Genomic DNA, 18,168 nt, shown 5'->3' with positions numbered 1-18,168 from the left:
AGCTCGGGCTTGCTTTTGCACTTCAGATTTGTAACAACACCTCAACCCATTACTGAATAGCTGACATCAAAAGGTGGTACGTGAGGTTGCGAGCTACATCCTGTTTGAAACTAGGTGCAAGTATGATACTCCACCCTAACTGTCAACAAGTATCCGATTCATATCCAACCACCAGTTTCTAACTGGCACAGTTTCATAAACTAAAATGTGAAATAAAAAAAATTGCACTATAGGCAAAGAAAAAGTAGCAACTATTACTTTAAATGCACAATGTCATTTTTCGTACACGTGGCATCAAAATGAACAAACCAAGAGCTTCGGTAACATAGCGGTTACATCAGAAATAACCACAGACTCATGAGAAGTTGCATGAATGGACATATAGACACTCTCCAAAGGTAACGCTGCTGGGAAAACACAAACCTGTTCCATCTTCCACATTTTCCACCTCCATCACCTCAGTGTTGATTCGGCCTCTGAACACATAGAGGGGCCCGTTGATAGACTTGGTCCTCTTGGTGGACTTCTTTCCAGAAACCCTACAAAATGGGACAACACTGTGGTTACACTCAACAGGGAAAACATCCGTTGATGCCAGTGCCACAGTAAGAAAAGAACTTGTGTCTTTAACACATGTACATTCATACAGACACAGCTATGGGAGCAGCAGACACGTGTAGTTGTTTCTGTTTTGCTTGCATACTAAAATCCTGTCTACACAAACAGGAATGTGGACATTTGCTCCAATTTTCTATGTCTGGCTTCTCTCCAGTAGTCAGTCAATAAAAATATTTCTGAATGCTTTCCTGTTCCTTCTCCTTCTTTTGGAAGCTGCTGTATAGTCCGGCGGTTGCCGTTCTCACCTGGACTTTCTCTTACAGTAAACCAAAAGGTTGTCGAACAGGAAGAAGACACGTTCCTGGATATTGCCTGCTGAGATTTTAAGGAGATTTCCGTGAAGCAGCAGCTCTGTGCAGATATCTGTCAGGTTGGTTCCCTGAAGCAACAACAAAAAAAGATTGAAAAGGAGATTAGCTACTTGCATTATTACTGTAACATAAGTGTGACACGCAAATTAAGATGGCAGATTTATCTATCATGTACAGGGCCGTTTGTCATTTCCAGAGTCTCCTCGGTCAAGTTTGTTCTATGTGAGCAGGGCATGGAAACTCTGATAGCACTCTGTCTAGACTGGGGAGTTGCAAACACAACATTGTTGTCTGTATAAAAACTTGAGGAGTTCACAGCCTCAGTGACACAATATGAAATTCAACTTTGACATTGTGAACAATTATGTTTTCATTCCATTGTTAATGATAGGAAAGAGTAAACTCAGCTGCCCCCCACCCAGCTTCAATTTACGCCCAATGCAAAAATATTAACTGCACGCTGTTCACTGCCAAGACAGTTAGCCACTGGCAAGTCAATTACAGAACTTGTGATGAGTTACACCAAGCCTTCCTGTGTGTTTACAACACATAGCAGCTGGAGAGTTTCCCCAACATTACTGTAAAGTTGTCTCAAACTGAACCTTTTTGCACATTCATAATGTGTAAGTTAATTGGAAGCACTAAACACTAAAGTGGCAGGGCAGCCCTGCATAACTGTTACCTTGGCCTACATATAGTTTCCCGTGGGGCTCTGGAACTAACAAAGCCTTTTTATTCTCTTCACAGGATGTAAACACATGTACACACAAGCTACAAATACATGCCTGCATTCATACAAATACAAATACAGCTGTATATGCATAGAGGAAGGAAACACAGGACTCATGATATGGTACAGTAGTACTGTAGGTGGAAGTGCTTAAGCCTTATTCTGATCAAATGCTTCGTCCCTTTGTCAATTTAAAAAAAATTGTAAAATAAAAGCCTTGTCAACTCCCTTGTACTTATTCAGGAAAATGTATTATGCTACTCTGCAGCCTACCACTTTCACTGGATATGATCGGGCCTTAAAAGCCGTCTCTATAGCCGTCAGCTATCAAATACACCCCAACCCCAAAATAATCAGCAGAATGACACAAACACTGGTCTTTCACAGTTAACACTGCAAGAGCTGAAGCAAGTTCATTGTTTTTCTGTTCAACATATATGCCGCATTTTCTGTATTGAAATGTCTGAATTACATTAATCAGCAGTTAAGTAGTACTTCCTCTCATTTTGAATGTATTACTGAAATTTAAAAAATTAATATTTAGAAAAGTGATCGATGAACCTTCCGGTCTTTGCTCACAAGGTTGTTGACATCAATCTGGACCCGTTAGGAAAAATATCTTGTTGACTGACCACAGCATGGCATCTAACTAACCTTTTCACAAAGTGGCTGAACTTCAGTACCTATTACTAACATTATTTAGGCATCATTCGTTTTAGGAAATCATTTTCAGTGTTTTCACATTTCCAACTAGGGAACAGTAACCACTTTCACAGATACATGCATGAGCAACCATGCACTCACATGTTCCTTTAATTTGTTTCCTACTATCAAAATTCAAATAACCATGGAAATATTAAAGGATTTAATTTAACATGGATAACTTCCTCAAGTGAGCAGGAGTAGATAAACATGCTGCCCACCAAGCTGTCAAAACATGGCTACTAAAACATTAAATTAAACAAAAGACATCTCATTACTCATTGTTAAACGGATCATTCCACTCCATTCATCTGGAACTAAATACACCCATGTGCTGACTTAGGACAAACTCCCCCCTCTGGCTTGTAGAGTACCCACCACCCCTCACCACATCCCCACAGGCACACACACATCAGACTTGGACTTTGCTGTTATCTTTGATGTTTCTGACATGGGTCCACCAGAGACTAGTGGAAACCCCCCGCTGGCCACACCCCCTCTCGAGCATCCATAATTGATTCCCATGAGTATATATTTATGATGGATGTTCATTGCTCCAAAGTTCGCAGAGAGAAAACGATTCTCTGAGCTTTTTCTTAAGGTGCATACCGACAGGGTATCGTGTTTCAGACGATCGATTCAACCTTGTGTTAACTGCACTAACCTGAGGTGGGGGTTGGCATGACTGTGTGAGTGTATGAGAATTCAGCGGCTTGTTTGTGCCAATGGCTGTTGTCTTTGAGTGTTGTGAGGTGTGTTTGCAGGCGTGTCTACGCTTTCCTGCATTTATAATGTATATGAAAGCGTACCACCATAGAAATACAAAGTGACGTGTATGTGTGTGCACGTGTGTGCGCGTGTACACAGTGTATCTGAGAAGCGGTAATGCTCCTGTGCCTGATTTTGCACTACTGGAGGCCTCTTCCATTATAGCTGGAGGTGATTAGCCTGGAGAGTGGCTGGAGAGAGGAAACAAGTGCAAGGCTAATGCTATAAGGTTGAAGGCTCTGTGTGTGTGTGTGTGTGTGTGTGTGTGTGTGTGTGTGTGTGTGTGTGTGTGTGTGTGTGTGGTGGGGTGAAGTGCTTTTCTGAGCTTCTACTGAGTGGTTCAGAGGAAGTGCACAGAGAAATTGCCCGTCTAGGACCACAAAAACAACAGTCGGAGGTTTTCAATCAAATTAATTTGGCTGCAATCTAATGGCTGTGATCTGTTTGATGACCAATATCATTTGAGCTCAATAATCATTCATGTTCAAGCAATTTAGGTAAATTAGCCCAACATTAACCCCACATTAAAGTGACTAAGCAATACTACTTGCTGTTAGGACTGTATCTAACTTAACTTAATACAGTTATTTATTTAAGAAAACAGCCTTCTGAGTGCCTTTGCATAGTCATATTGGTGCACAATCCACATAGAAAAGGTCTATTTTTATTCCAGCTCAAAAATCTACCGTCATGTCTGTAATCTCTAAAATCAGTGTCGGTCTCAAAAATCCCATTTCCCATATACATCCAACAATTATTTCCATTATTCATTATTATTTCCAAACTAAACAATTAATTGTCACCTGTTCCCAGAAAGCCTAAAGTTATGTCTTCAAGTTCAATGTTTAACTACTATCAGCCTAAAACTCAAAGATGTTAAATTTAAAATGTTATGAAAAAAGAAAAGTAGAAAGAAATACACAATTAATTACTCATCACAACAGGGACAAGAAAATATTCTGTATGGTCTTTCACTGTCAATATACCCAAACTGAATAACCAATTATCAGGGTCAAATTGTGACATTTTTCTGAGGGAAAGGGAGAAGTGGGGCCTGTTTTGGCAAGCGAATAGTGGGATGCCCCCCCCCCCTCTCTCCAAAAGGTCCCCTCATATAACCCTCCCAGTGCATGTGAGACTGGAGCTCTGCTTCCTAAGTCTCTTCTGATTGGGCAGTATGCCTCTTGGCATCCCCATTGGCACCCTGTGTGGGTGGATTGTCCCATTGGTGCCTGCTAAGACAAGGCCTCTGTTGTGGTGGGTGAGGGAGGCGTGAAAAATGCACTGGACCCTTCGCTCGGCTCCCAAGCCCCGTCCGTGGCCCCTGTGCTCAGAGCAGTGATTTGGCTGCAATAGTTCTTAACTCTTCAAGATAGATGGGGACCGTGGTGCTTGAGCTCTTTTTAAAATAAGTTTGGCTGCGTTTGTCGTAGTTAGGTTACAGTACTTTCGCTTCTTTGTACCTTGTACAAAATCATAATTGTATTGCATTTCAGGATGCTATAATTTTTACCCTCTGAATGTCACAGAAATACCCCTCGTCGTTTTGTCATGATCTTTCAGCTCTCAAGGTTTCACTTCTCAAGCAAGCAATAGCTATTTCCTTATTTAATTTGCCCTTTATCTTGCATCCCTGTGACATACCAGTCTCTTCATGACTACTGGCTGACCCTTTCTCATTCCCCCTCACTCTGTCGTTCTTGCTCTCACCTCCCAGCCCTCAATGTGGGACTGCAGCTGTTCCAGAGCCTCCAGTTTCTCCATCTGCCTCTTGGTCTCATTGATGTTGGAGCAGACAGCCTTCATGGCCTGCAGAGCCTCTTCCACTGCTGGATAGTCAGCATGCTTCTTGGGGGTCCGCTTCAGCAGCTCCTAGATTGAGAAACGGGGAGTTGGGCTGAGTTTTAAAACAAAAACTGTAGACTTTCCAGAAGTAGGCACATAAAAACACTTTAGTCTTAGAGGGACTTGAAGTATTGTACTGTGACCCTGAACAACAACCTCTTCTAAGTCCAAATCCTGCCACCTCTGCAGACAAATAAACTAGTACATTGGGTAGATTGGGTGCCTTGAAATGCCAAAAGGTATGCAGTTTTTGCTAACAATATAAAATGAGTACCTTCAGCAGCAGAGGGTACTTGCAGATCCTCTGAATGGGAGAGAGAAGGTAACCCTCCAGAGGAATATCTGTGCTTTTCTTCCCTCCGAGTAGCATACAGTGCTGAAGAAAAAGTGCAAACAAACAATATTACAAACCAATGTTCACACTTACATTTACTAATCAAGTAAGTTAAGAATGTACAAAAGTGAAAACCAAAGAATTTAGAGTGGAAAATGTGCTGGTGAGTCCAGCTTTGTCTGGACAAATTGTTAGCCTTTTCTTTAGCTTTACTTCCTGTCCCGTTACCAGTGGAATAGTCTCGCATTGCCAGAGTCCACACAACATTCCGGGATGGGAGAAAAACATGCTCTGGTTTATTGGCATTTCTTTAAACTTTAACAATCGTCTTGGGCGGCGCTAAGTACCAGACGCAGGTACGGTGGCCCTGCAAAATAGCCTCGGGAAGGAACTTGTTTTGGTGGAACATGTGCACGGGAGGCGAACTCTGGAATTAAAATGGCTGTCGAGTGTGCGATTAGAATTTTACTCAAAAACAGATAAATATAATTTGATTGTCGGTTCTAGCTCGGAGGATGTTTTCCAAATAGACCAGAGTTTAGAATGCCAACACAAAGAAAGCGGAAGGTGAGGGACATCCGGCCCGACAGCGGAACCTCTGGCGGCACCGGAACAATCCCGTAAATGAAACGTCGTCGATATAGACTACCAGTGGAATGAATTAAAGAGGTGAAAACAATCTAATATTTATTCATTAAGTCTTGTTCTTTCAAACTTCATCTCTGTTCAGTTGCAGCATAGATTAGTCCATTTAACTTGTCAAACAATACAAAAACTAATTAAAAAAATTTTATTTTCTAACACAGCATCTGTCTATTTTAGAGCATTTGCAGCTGTTTTCATTGCTGTCTCATACTTCTTGTGTTTTTTTCAGCAATAAACAGACTTTAATTGACTATTGTTGTCATTTCCATTCAGTCACAGTCTGTTGCACCGGCAGCAGATCTATAACAGGTCCAGGTGCAGAAGAATAATCTGTCTTGGTTTGTGTGGGAGCAAAGCCTTAGGTGTGGTAAATTTTCCATATGTCTGCTGCTTTTATAAACAAGTTATTAAAACCTGTATGCAGATTGAAACATGCTCTTCCTACTAAAAGAATGCATGTGCAATTATGGAGTAAATGCTTTGCTTGCACAGAAAGACATGTATTTAGTCTCAATATAGTATAAAGAATCAATATAGTGAGCGATTTTAAACAATAATCATGTAAGGCTAGTAATGTATTTCGTGTCAGAAATGCACAAGTATTTATTTCTTAGTCTATTTGTATTTGTAGCAATTTTGCCATTATATTACAGTAAAGAGGAACTACTACTATTACCTTTACCATTTATTATTATTTTTTTTTTTTTTAACCTTTATTTATCCAGGTAAGTCGATTGAGAACAACTTCTCATTTGCAACGACGACCTGTCACATTCACACAGTTACACATTACCATTACCATTCATATTTTGGTAGGTCCAAACCACGATAGCTGTAGTTGTCAGAAAAGCTTTACTGCTAATGACAACATCCTGTCACCAAAGCTTTATTTCAGCAAGTCTATGGCGTTTACTATTTACCAATAGCACTTTATGGTCAGTTTCAGCCACATTTTCAGATTTAGGTTTACACAGGTGTATTTTTACGTATACAGAGTACTGCATTTTCTTGTGTGTCAAGTTTTTATTTTAGTATCTTAATTCATATGAATGCATCGCATGGAGTATGTTGGTAGCACTTTATTTTATGTTCACCAAAAGATCATTTTCTTTCTGAGTCTCTTTCAGAAAAGAGGGAGATTCAGGAGATTAAAACAAAAAACACTTCAGTGTCCTTTTTAAGCTGGCCTATTTAGACACACTCCATGTCTGAAACTATTCCACATTCCTTCAACTCTACCACTGAAAAACCCTCCAAAATAGCCACACTTTTCAACGAAAGGATCACTGAGAAACCTCTAAAATGTGTTCTCATTCACCAGAAGATTTGGGGTTTAAGAAACTGCTCCCCAAAGGAGGGCTTCTCTTCAGAAGTGGGGGGGTTACAGTTACAGTCATGGTTTCTCCATGCCTTGTATTTTGAAGGAACGCAGCCTGTCAGTATGCTATGAGCTCATGGGATGGGATGAAAGATCAAAAGCAGCCATGCAGATAAACCACTTGAGTGTTCTCCAGTGGGAAAGGAGGCAGGAGATCAGTTTAGAGCATTATAATCATATGGCAATTCCTCTCAGCTCTACACAGAGCAAGAGAGGATGGTGGGGGTATTGTTGATGAAAAATAAGCAGCAGAAATGCAACTGATCATGACTGCAGAACTTTGGGATTCTGCAGAATTTCTCTCCCACACCACCATTTCTGTCTAAATCTTCCCCTGACTTCCTTTTCTTCTTTCCTCTGATCTTCTTCTTATTTGTAATCTGCCAGCCTTAAGCCAGAATTCCCTCTGCTCTCTCATTCGGACCTCCTTTTGCTTCACTTCTCTCTTTACAATTAGCACTTCATTTCTACATACAATTTCAAAAGCTCTCTTCCTTGTGTGATTCAATTAGCATAAAAAAAGTTTAATCCGGAAAAAAGAAAATCCACTGGAATTAAAAAGAACTAAAAAGAAATTATTATACATGTTACACTGCCATTAATAGCAATGACAACGATTTACAATGGTCCCCACTTCAAGAATTGCAAAACCTTCATTCTGTATCCTCTGCTATTCTGCAGAAGAATCACATATTTTCTCTTTGTCAACTTCTTAAATAGAATATTTGGGGGGGGGGTTCCTAAATTATAGTAAACCAATCTTGTTTCTATTTTGCTCATAGTTGCTACTAAAAGCACAAGAGCTAGTCCAATATTTGAGATTATACTAAGCAGGTCTGACAACTGTTTTAATACATAACCAGATGTTGTGTAGTGATTTTATTTTGGAAGCATCCATGTCGCACAATGCCTAACCAATTAACCACTGCATCACTGGGCCAGGAAGGCAAAAAGTCAAAGCACACAGCAACACTCTGATCCCACTGTTTCCAGTCCTGTGGGTAGTGGGCAGAATAATGCTATGGAAGCAAACCATCAGCCAGCGACAAACGGAGGGCCTCAGATCTTTCGGCCAATCCCAAAAAAGCTGCCAACACTCCACAGCTGGCTGGCCCAAAATCTGTAGATGCTTTCATTGGTTTAGCCCCTCGCTCAAAGGCCCCGTCATCATTCTAAGTTCATTGTCCAGAGCCCAGAGATTTGGGTGTAACACAAACAGCTGGCAGCGGAAACACTACAAGAGCGACACATCAGTGACCTTGATGGTGGTTGCATCCTGTCCCGGCAGGAAGAACCCTCTGACCTTGTTATGGTTTCTGCCCTTTTATTTAAGTGTTAACATGGAAATGGAGGTGATATGATGGCAGGAAAATGAGGAGGAGGATGGACAGATGACAGAAAAAGGAAGTCAAATATACCAGAAAAGAAAAAAGGTGCGAGGGTTATATGGACAAACACAAGTCTGACCACTACTAGCGGAAAGGAAACATAAGACTAATGTGACATGATATAATGAAAATATGGATATCATGTATACATAATTAAGAGGAGAGAAGTCAGAGTAGGGCTGGGTGATATAAAGAAAATCAAATATCACAATATTTTTAACCAAATACCTCGATATCGATACTGCAACGATATTGTAGTGTAGACTATTGGTGCTTTCACAAAATATTTACACGAGATTTTTGATAAATAATCATCAGTAATGTGGATATAATGATAAGTGGGTAAAGGTAAATAATAGAACATTTCCAACAGTCTGGTAAGTTCAGAAAATGACATCACTTTACTGTAATGCAGCCTTTAAAACCAGGAAAAGACAACGCTTATGCCATATTACGATATTACGATATCCAAAATCTAAGACGATATCTAGTCTCATATCACGATGTCGACATAATATCAATATATTGCCCAGCTCTGTCAGAGTCATAGTGGGAATAGGAAGGAAACCCATAAAAATGCAGAATAAAGACAAATTTGATGGCATGAGGAGTTGAGAAGCCATGCAAAGGATAGGCAAGATAAGCAGAGCAGAGGAGAGGCACTGTGGCGACTTACCAACAAGAAGGTCCTGATGTTGGGGATTTTGTTGAGCTCCATGAGAAGCCGCAAAGCCTTCTCATGGTTACTGCAGTACTCGCCGTACACTGAGAAACTCTCCCTCTGTAAAACAGGAGAAAAATACAGGTCAGGATTGCACAACAGGGACTTGATACCATATTTTACTAGATGGCAAACTTGAGAAATCCACTGAGACAACTGATAGGGGGAAGATTCACAGTGCACGACTGGGGAGACGGCTCCAGTTACTAAAGTCTAATGAGATTCAGTTGTACTATACCTCAAGAAAAGTGGTGGAGAACATCACTTCATCATTATTAGTAGTAGAAACATCAGCATTTGCTATTTCATGGTGAAGTGTAACTGCAACAATGATTAGACAAAACTACCGAAAGAATACAGACTCTCATGAAGCTTTTTGAATCGCCATGTGCTTTAGTATTCTTAAAACATAATTTGTCACACTTCTCTTTTTCAAAGTAATCTACATCATAGTGGGGGAAAAATAGCATGCCAACACGGGACACTTCCTTTTTCCTAGGTGACAGCATTACGCTGTGCAACAAGACAAAACAACCTCATTACTAAAACAGAAGCTTTTGTCGAGCTGCCATTTAGTTTTCTTTACTATACGTTATATGACACCTGGGCAAGTGAATACACTGTAGCTTGAAATGAATTATTCATGCAGTATACTGTAGATAACAATGTATGTACACAATATCACAGCTGCAATTGAATTTACACCCTGAAGCTTATTGAGGCCTATTGTGAATTCTTAACTGCAGTAATTGGGATGTGAAACCATGTGCATGGTCGGGCTTAAGCTCGAGGTCTAGAAACTGAAACCGTCATCTGAAACAGCCTAGTAAGTGAAATCCAAAACTGCAGGTGCTTGGACACCGCTTTCAACCTTAACTGCTGCTGCCTGAAGGCTTTGCAGTTAAAGCTTGCTTGGCCATAATAATAATAATAATAATAATAATAATAATAATAAAAAAACAGAATAATCAATATTCAGTCATTGACACCAATCAGCCTAATGAGTTTGACAGCATATACTGTATGAAGTTTCATAAAATGATCATCTTTGAAAACACTTAAAAATACAAATGGTTACCAAGCCAGCATCCTGTGCAAAATAATCGGGTGTGGTTTTAACACACACACACACACACACACACACACACACACACACACACACACAGTGTGTGTCACTGCTGAGTGCATGTGTCTGTTTTACAAGCCAGCAGTGGTGACAGAAGCAAAGCCAAACAAAGCGAACAGCTCTTTTTATAGAACTCTACGTCTCTGCTCAATCCCATTGCCTTGACCAGAAGGAGTTGAAACTATTTGGTAGATGTGTAACACAAGTGAGCAGCACAATATAAACAGTGGACAGCTTTTACCACATAGGCAGGCAGGAACCCAAACACACCCAAAGCCACGTTTGGCAGGGGATTCCACTCCAAAGCACCACTGGGAGCAACAGCTGGGCCGGCATATGGCGTGAAACCCCAGATACTGTCAAACTCAGTTAATACACAGCTAGAGGAAGAGCGCCCAGGAGGGGCAAGACTTGTAAATATGCATGTAACACTTTAGTCTATTTGTTCATGTGCACATGTAAAATTCGTAACTATCTGACACATATTGTAAAAGCTTGCCCGCAATATGCATAAAGGAAACTAGCGTTTCTGAATGTGTTTGCCAAAATTCTCTCAAAAATTTTCTCAAAAATCATCAACCTGTATAATTTATTTCACTGAGACCACTCTGTTATCTCAGCAGTCCCAAAGCTCTCTAGCAATAACAAATACAAAGTACTGTGACAATAAAGTTTAATCTGGCTCTATTTTGTCCACAGCACAATGCAACACCATCCCGCAACAAACTATGAAGGCTGGCCAAATGCACCAAATATCAAATATGTGCATACCTTGTAATATGTAGCAACATGTGAACAAGCTGTTCCAGTCTATATCAAACAGAGAATAGAAAATCAATCCATGGACTAACCCATCAACAGAATACTTGGGCAGGCTGGATATGACGGGAGTGTTTAGGGACATGTAAATGTAGGCAATGTATATCAGTTTACACTTACATGCTCCTGGATATGGTGGCACTTTGGTAGCTGAACTTGAAATAACCATTTCAGCTCTTAATCACCATCTGCAATGGAACCGTTCTGCTCCCAGAAACAGAATGCCTTATTGAAGCTATGTTAACAACCAAAACCCACTCCAAGGTATTTCCTTTTCTCAGGTGACAACAACTACATAGTCAATACAGGCACAACTACAAGTCTTACCAGGGCCAATATGTGAACCACAGACTCAATTTTAAACATCAGGACTGCCCTGAAAGACATCAGTTGTACTCAGAATAGCTCAAAGACTTGGGTTGTCCCATTGATAAACATAGGTCTTTATTTGAATTCTTCATCATTGGAATGTTATTCCGGAAGCTAGATGAGAGGGTAGTATCACACACAGAGGAATCACATAGAGTCAAAGCATAATGGCTGTAGTTCAGAAAGTTCATAATGACACGACTGTTGCTTCTTGCACAGTGCTGCGTATACACTCCCAGAAATAAAGCAAATATTGATGTCTCTGATTTCTCCTCTAATATGAGTCACTTTTTCACCTTAGTAGGGTTTGAACGATTTCATGCATGCTGTGATCTTGAAACGAGGGCGAATAATCTGTGTGTATCAGTGGGTGGGTGTGTTTGGTAAAGGAAACAGACTTTTGTTAGTAAAAAAAAAAGTTATTAAAAAATGTTCTATATTCATTAATAGTGACGGAGAAACATCTGTATACTAAAACAATTTTGGTTATTTAAATTCAAAATAAAAGACTGGTGCGGTTTCTCTCTTTTTTTGTTTTTTACATCTGCAACCTCCCAAGCCATCTTGGCGTCATCTGACTTTGAATAGCAATGAATCTTCCCATTTTTCTCGCCTGACTGTGAGTGGCAGACAGTCTTGTGGAACAATGCAGGAGGTTAATCAAATCCCAGTCATGGTATTGACCTCTGGTCGAGGTCAAGGGCTGTGGCTGGAGGGGGCCAGACGGGGCCAGCTGATTGGCTGAGACGTGTCAGCGTTGAAGGAGACAAAGGTCACGGTTGAAGAGGAAAGTGTAATGGATATGCAGGGTAACACTTCTCCCCCTATTTAGCATTTATAAGCAGTGTATACACATTTAATAAGGGTTTAAAACACTATAAGATGTAAGCAGACATAAGGACACGTTTAAGTCTTTATTATTTTATATATTATTTGTCTACTACTATATTATTATATTGTCATTTATTATCAGTTTATACACAAGCCTCCACTTATTGTGCTCACAGGAGGAGTTTAAGATGTTGACATATTCACTGATAAACTTTAATTGACTTATATCTACATTTCACTGTGTTATAAAACATATATTGCATTTTTATCATAAATAACAAATAGGGGGGGCTTTAAGTGTTGCCATAAACAGTAACAGGTATGTGTGGGAAGCTCAATACCTCAACAGCAAGATGCGCAAACACAGTGGCACATCATATCAGACACACACACAAAGATGGAAGAAAACCCAACCTGAAGCGAAAAAGGTAAAAAAAAAAAAAAAAAGTGTGTTTGTGTATCTTGTACACTTTCTGTTTGCACATTAAACATATTAATATCAAGGAATAGTTCAACATTTTGGAAAATATGCTAATTCGCTATTTGCTGAGAATTAAATAAGAGGATAATTACCATTCTTACGTCTATACAGTATATATATATATATATATATATATATATATAGCTGAAGCTAGCAGCCCGTTAGCTTAGCATAAAGACTAGAAACAGGGAAACAGCTAGCCCTCCAAAGGTAACAAAATCTGCCTCTCAGAACGTTATATTAACGCATATTAACAGGTTAGAGCTTGTTTGTTTGATCCGTACTAAATTGACATAACACATAACCTCTTGTAGAACCCCATCACATCACATCACATCACTTAAACACCTCCATACATGTCAAACAACTATAATAGTTTCTGGACAACTACAGAGATACTTGATATAATTAGTTACTTGTTGGTTGTTAGTATTTTTTATTGGATTTGTTGACACTAAGAAAAAAATACAGAGTAGTGACAGCCTTCTACTTTAAGTTATTCATCAACTAAGTTCTTTAAATGTAAGGATTTTCTGCTTTTATCTTTTTATATTATTGTAAATTGAAAACCTTTGGCTTTTGGCCTGTTGGAAGGCCAGCAAAAAGCAAAACATACTTGACAGATTAATTGATAATGAAAGGAATTCTTAGTCGCAACCCTAAAACTTCACTGTATTATAGTATTTATACTGTGTATTTTAAATACTTTACATATCCATCAGTTGAATAGGACTGTACTGAAACACTTTAAAATGCATTACATCAGTGCTACAGTGACATTTATTAAGTTTTTCTTTATAAGTATGACTCACCATAATACCGGAAATCGATATCCAATACTGGTTAGAGTCACAAAGGTTTCTTTCCTGTCATGGCACTGATGTAGACTTGAACTAAACTGAAATTATGAAGAAGCTGTGGCTCCTAAACGTATCAGTTCAGTTAGAAATCCAAGCACCTGCAGCTTTCCTATTACCCATCCAGTCTGACCTCTATAGCTCCCAGTCTGACCACAGAGCTATGAAAACAGGTTTGGCTCCTTTAATCAATTCTCCACCCTGACACTTGGCCTGACAGACTGAATGACCATGACGCCTCACACATGTGTGAAGGTACATTTTGATAAGTCAATTCAACGGTTATCCACAGATGTGATGTCATTCATGCCACAGGCAGGCAGTGGATGGATTATTATTGATTGTTTCATTTCACTCCAGAGGGGTTGTTCGGTTCAAAAATAAATTGCATGCAGGTTGGATTTTTGGCTATATAGCAATTTCTCAGAGGCAAAACCTGCTCTGGAGACAGAAATAATGTTAGTGGTTGAGTTTAATCTCACTATTTACTCCAATATTAGATTGAACCCGGGTGAAAAAGCAAGGGGCGGAAACTTGTGAGTTTATTTGTTCTCCAACAAAAAAATGTTCTGTCTTTGAGAAACTAAATTTTGAATCTAATGGTGTCCTGCAACACTGACCAATGGATGATGAATGGCTGATGGAGCACACTGGTGGTGGAATACCTAGCTGAGGTGTTCTGTGCCTCAGTGAAAGTGAAGTGAAATTCATCAGAGAGAGACAGACAGAGAGTGCGAGAGAAGGAGCTTGCGACTGAGTGCTACCAGCAGAAGCATTGTCCCCTCGCTGAGTGACACACCATCTCTTCCTCCCCGGACACAGACCCTTCTTTGTTTGTTCCCTGGGGCCAAACGAGTTCGAACAGAGGGGAGCGGAGGGGGTGGGGAAGGTGGGATTGCAGAGCAGAGAGGAATCTTTGGATGGAGGGATGTAGAGGCAAAAGAAGAGATGGCAGAGACAGAGACGCAGACTGATGCAGAGAGACTCTTTAGCCTGACAGGATGCAGGCCTGTTAAGAAAGGAGGAAAGGCAAAGGGGTGGTAGTGTACGTGTGTGTGCGTGTGTGTGTGTGTGCGTGTGTGTGTGTGTGTGTGTGTGAGGGGGGATTCTGGGAGATGAGAGGGGTGTTTCATGTGAGAAAGAGAGAATTAAGGGGTAGTTTCACAGCAAGCTTTGCACGCTTTCCCAGCATCTGTGGTTACGGGTAGCCCATGAAAAGAGTGTGCGTGCGTGCGTGTGTGCGTGCGTGCGTGCCCTTGTATATGTGTATGACTGTATGCTGTTTTATGTGTGTTTTTGTGTGTGACATGTACTTACAAACTGGAGGAACACGTGTCCCAGTGCATGCTGAGGGTGGGGTTCGGGCTGCAGACTGGCCTCCACTGCAGACAACACCTCTTTGTGCAACTCCAGGATGTCCTCAATATTTGAAAACAGAATCTATAAACAGGGGATGATGTAAAGGGAGGGGATATGGAGGAAGGAAGAGATAAAGAGGCAGGGTGGAAGGAAGAGAGGAAAAAGAGCAAGGAAGTATCCAACAGATGGACAGAGATGTGGAGAAAGAAAGCAAACCCATGAATACATACTATATCTGAGCATCATTGTATCGAATCGTTTGATAAAGTGACCTATATGCTTGGTCTTTTGGCTGTGCAAAGTATTTAAAAGCCAGGCATACCTTGACATGATCTGGTGAGAGACACTGTTGGTCATCTGCAGTTTGCCTGATTCTTTGCAAAAATGCCTGAAGAGGAAACAGAAACAAAACATGTTTAAGAATAAGCACTGTGATTTATTGTTGATATGGCAGCAGGCTGAAGCATTCTGCAGTCTGATTCGATATCAACAAGATAACAAGACTTTTTGTCACACAAGCGTATGGCCTGGAAGCGGAAGTCCAGGTTCCCTCTACTGATTATTTTTTTTAATAAGTATGTATTTTATCTTTGCTTTGTGAAAACAGATACCTACAGATTATGTCTAATTATGAGCATAACGCACAAGCCTTTGAGCAATCAGACAGTCACATGTACACTCACATACTTAACAGGAAATTGCCTTACATGGGGCTACACAAAGACATGTCACAATTGTTTCACTGTCCCTTAGGTACCACAAAACTTTCCACTATATGGCAAGACATGTATTTTTTTTCACTGTCTTGTGACACTTAAAGCTCACTGTATGGATATTCTGTAGTGGAAGCTAATGCACCTGAGCATTCAGCTGTAAGACAGCAAAAATAACTGCTTCATTGTTGCAGCATCTACAGACACCACTTCACCTTAGACGACAGTATTAGGCTCATGTCAAGTTGAGCTTTGCGTGTGTGTGCGTGTGTGTGTGTGTGTGTGTGTGTGTGTGTGTGTGTGTGTGTGTGTGTGTGTGTGTGTGTGTGTGTGTATGAATGGCAATACCAATCCGAATCCTGACGCATGAAAAAAAAGGAATGGTGAAGAGGGGGGGGAAGTGAATCTGCAAACAGTTTCTTTTATTCTCTCTTCCCCAATTCTCTGTCTATCAGCCTGTGTCTGACAGGCTTAACCTGCCTCAGTCTGACTGTCTGCCTCATCTCCAGACGCCAATACTGTCTTGAAAAAAGAAAGGGATACAGGAGATATGAATCCCCAAACCACCAAATAAAACTCTACTCCTGTAGCCTCCTTCATCTGGCAGGCTCCTGCTGTTGTGTCTGCCTGCATTTCAGCACCTCAGGTCTGAGAAATGATAGCGTGCCACATGGATGAAGGGTGTTACAAAAGAAAAAAAAAACCACTTGGTTCACAATGAATGTACATGATTCTGAAATTAAAGTACTACTGGAGGATACTGCTGTTGCTCTAAATCTTTCAGCCGATTTACACCTGCCACTTAAAAGTTACACTGATGAAACAAGCAGAGTCAATGGTTCTAGTGGTATCTATCAATTTATTTGGCTTTGAGATAACTTTTGTTGTAGATTTTCTGCCTCAACCCTAATACAATAGAAGTAAATACATTTTCATTTTTGGTGCTCACATCATTAAAAATGACAAATTTTCAACAACAATGTCTTAGTAAGTCTGGGCAATGCATGACGCCAACACAGTACCTGAGTTTCAATACCAAGCAATATGTTCTCAGGTGTTTGGAGTTTTAAGCCCCCAACGTTGCCTTCCAGGCAGCGCTGCCTCTATTAAGGCACTAAGATTAGGCAATGGTTATGGTTATGGTTAGGGTTAAGGTTAAGGTTAGGGTGAGGTGCCTTGAAGTAAATGGTCGCAGTGCTGCCTTGAAGTCGACGTTGGGGACTTAAAACACCATCGAGCATGTTTTTGATACCTTAGTTTGGGGGATATAAACATGTTCCAAGCCTTTTTCACTGCTCAGTGATCAGTGTTAAATAAATGAAATGAATAAAGTTTCCCAAATTTGATCAGGGAATATCTGATCAAAGAATTGAGGAATGATTTGATACTATGTTTTTAGTCGGTACTCAAAGTATTAAGATTCGATATCCAGTCCAAATATACTTAATTGGAAAAGAAATAGTCCCTATGGAAGCTTTTTACAATGTACTGGGTTATCAACCCAAAATGTTAACTAGATACCACTAGATGCAAGTAAGACATGTTTTTTGACCCTTTGTAGGAAACCCTTGCATGCTCTATCCAGTCACACACATCAGCATCAACTACATGTCTTACTTACACTGAGTTCCTTGCCTATAATGAAAGACTGACATTTGTAATCACACATTTGCTCTAAAGATAGAACCCAGCCAACCAAGCAGCAGGCAGCAATCATATTATTTCCTCAGAGACCGAACACTTTGGGAGGATTGTCTCCAGTTTTTTTTTTCCTTCTTTACTGGCTTTTGCGTAGGTTGTACCAAAATAGAAAGCAAAGGTCTTTAGCAGTGAGCTGCGACCTTGCTAATTAAGACCAGTATTAAAGGGAAGCACTAGTTGTTGTGTTCTTGACTGGTTTTGGGAGGGAGCTGATTATGCTTGAGGCATACACTAATTAAACCTCCCATATGGCAACTTGTACCATGCCCACACTGGAGGAGTCACTCATGTGAGAGTGAGATTGCTCCCTGGCAGAAAAGACAAGAAGAGGCAGGAAACAAGGCTTTTACTCAGTCATGATGTAGGAGAGCAGGGCACAGGAGATAGCAAAGGATAAAAACAATAAAGGAAAAGGGACCAGGGACCAGGGGTGCAACAGAGGTAAAAAAATAAATAAAAGTATCCAGACTTT

At 40.3% G+C, this 18,168-nt stretch overlaps 1 protein-coding gene across 2 annotated transcripts in view; it reads right to left on the bottom strand.

The window, feature by feature from the left end:
* Nucleotides 1–18,168, bottom strand: part of prex1 (phosphatidylinositol-3,4,5-trisphosphate-dependent Rac exchange factor 1) — an 86,720-nt gene that overhangs the window by 52,285 nt on the left and 16,267 nt on the right. For both annotated transcript variants that reach the window (XM_036008417.1, XM_031286480.2), the window contains exons 2-8: nucleotides 15,605–15,670; nucleotides 15,241–15,363; nucleotides 9,396–9,500; nucleotides 5,249–5,350; nucleotides 4,840–5,001; nucleotides 864–997; nucleotides 424–539 (exon numbers count right to left, since the gene is read on the bottom strand). In XM_036008417.1, the coding sequence (XP_035864310.1) occupies nucleotides 424–539; nucleotides 864–997; nucleotides 4,840–5,001; nucleotides 5,249–5,350; nucleotides 9,396–9,500; nucleotides 15,241–15,363; nucleotides 15,605–15,670 (808 nt within the window). The remainder of the gene's footprint in view (nucleotides 1–423; nucleotides 540–863; nucleotides 998–4,839; nucleotides 5,002–5,248; nucleotides 5,351–9,395; nucleotides 9,501–15,240; nucleotides 15,364–15,604; nucleotides 15,671–18,168) is intronic.

This window comes from Sander lucioperca, chromosome 12 (genome assembly GCF_008315115.2).
Source record: "Sander lucioperca isolate FBNREF2018 chromosome 12, SLUC_FBN_1.2, whole genome shotgun sequence".
In the NCBI taxonomy this organism is placed as follows: Eukaryota; Metazoa; Chordata; class Actinopteri; order Perciformes; family Percidae; genus Sander; species Sander lucioperca.
Note: the sequence above shows the minus strand (reverse complement) of the source record. Positions and strands in the feature narration are given on the sequence as shown.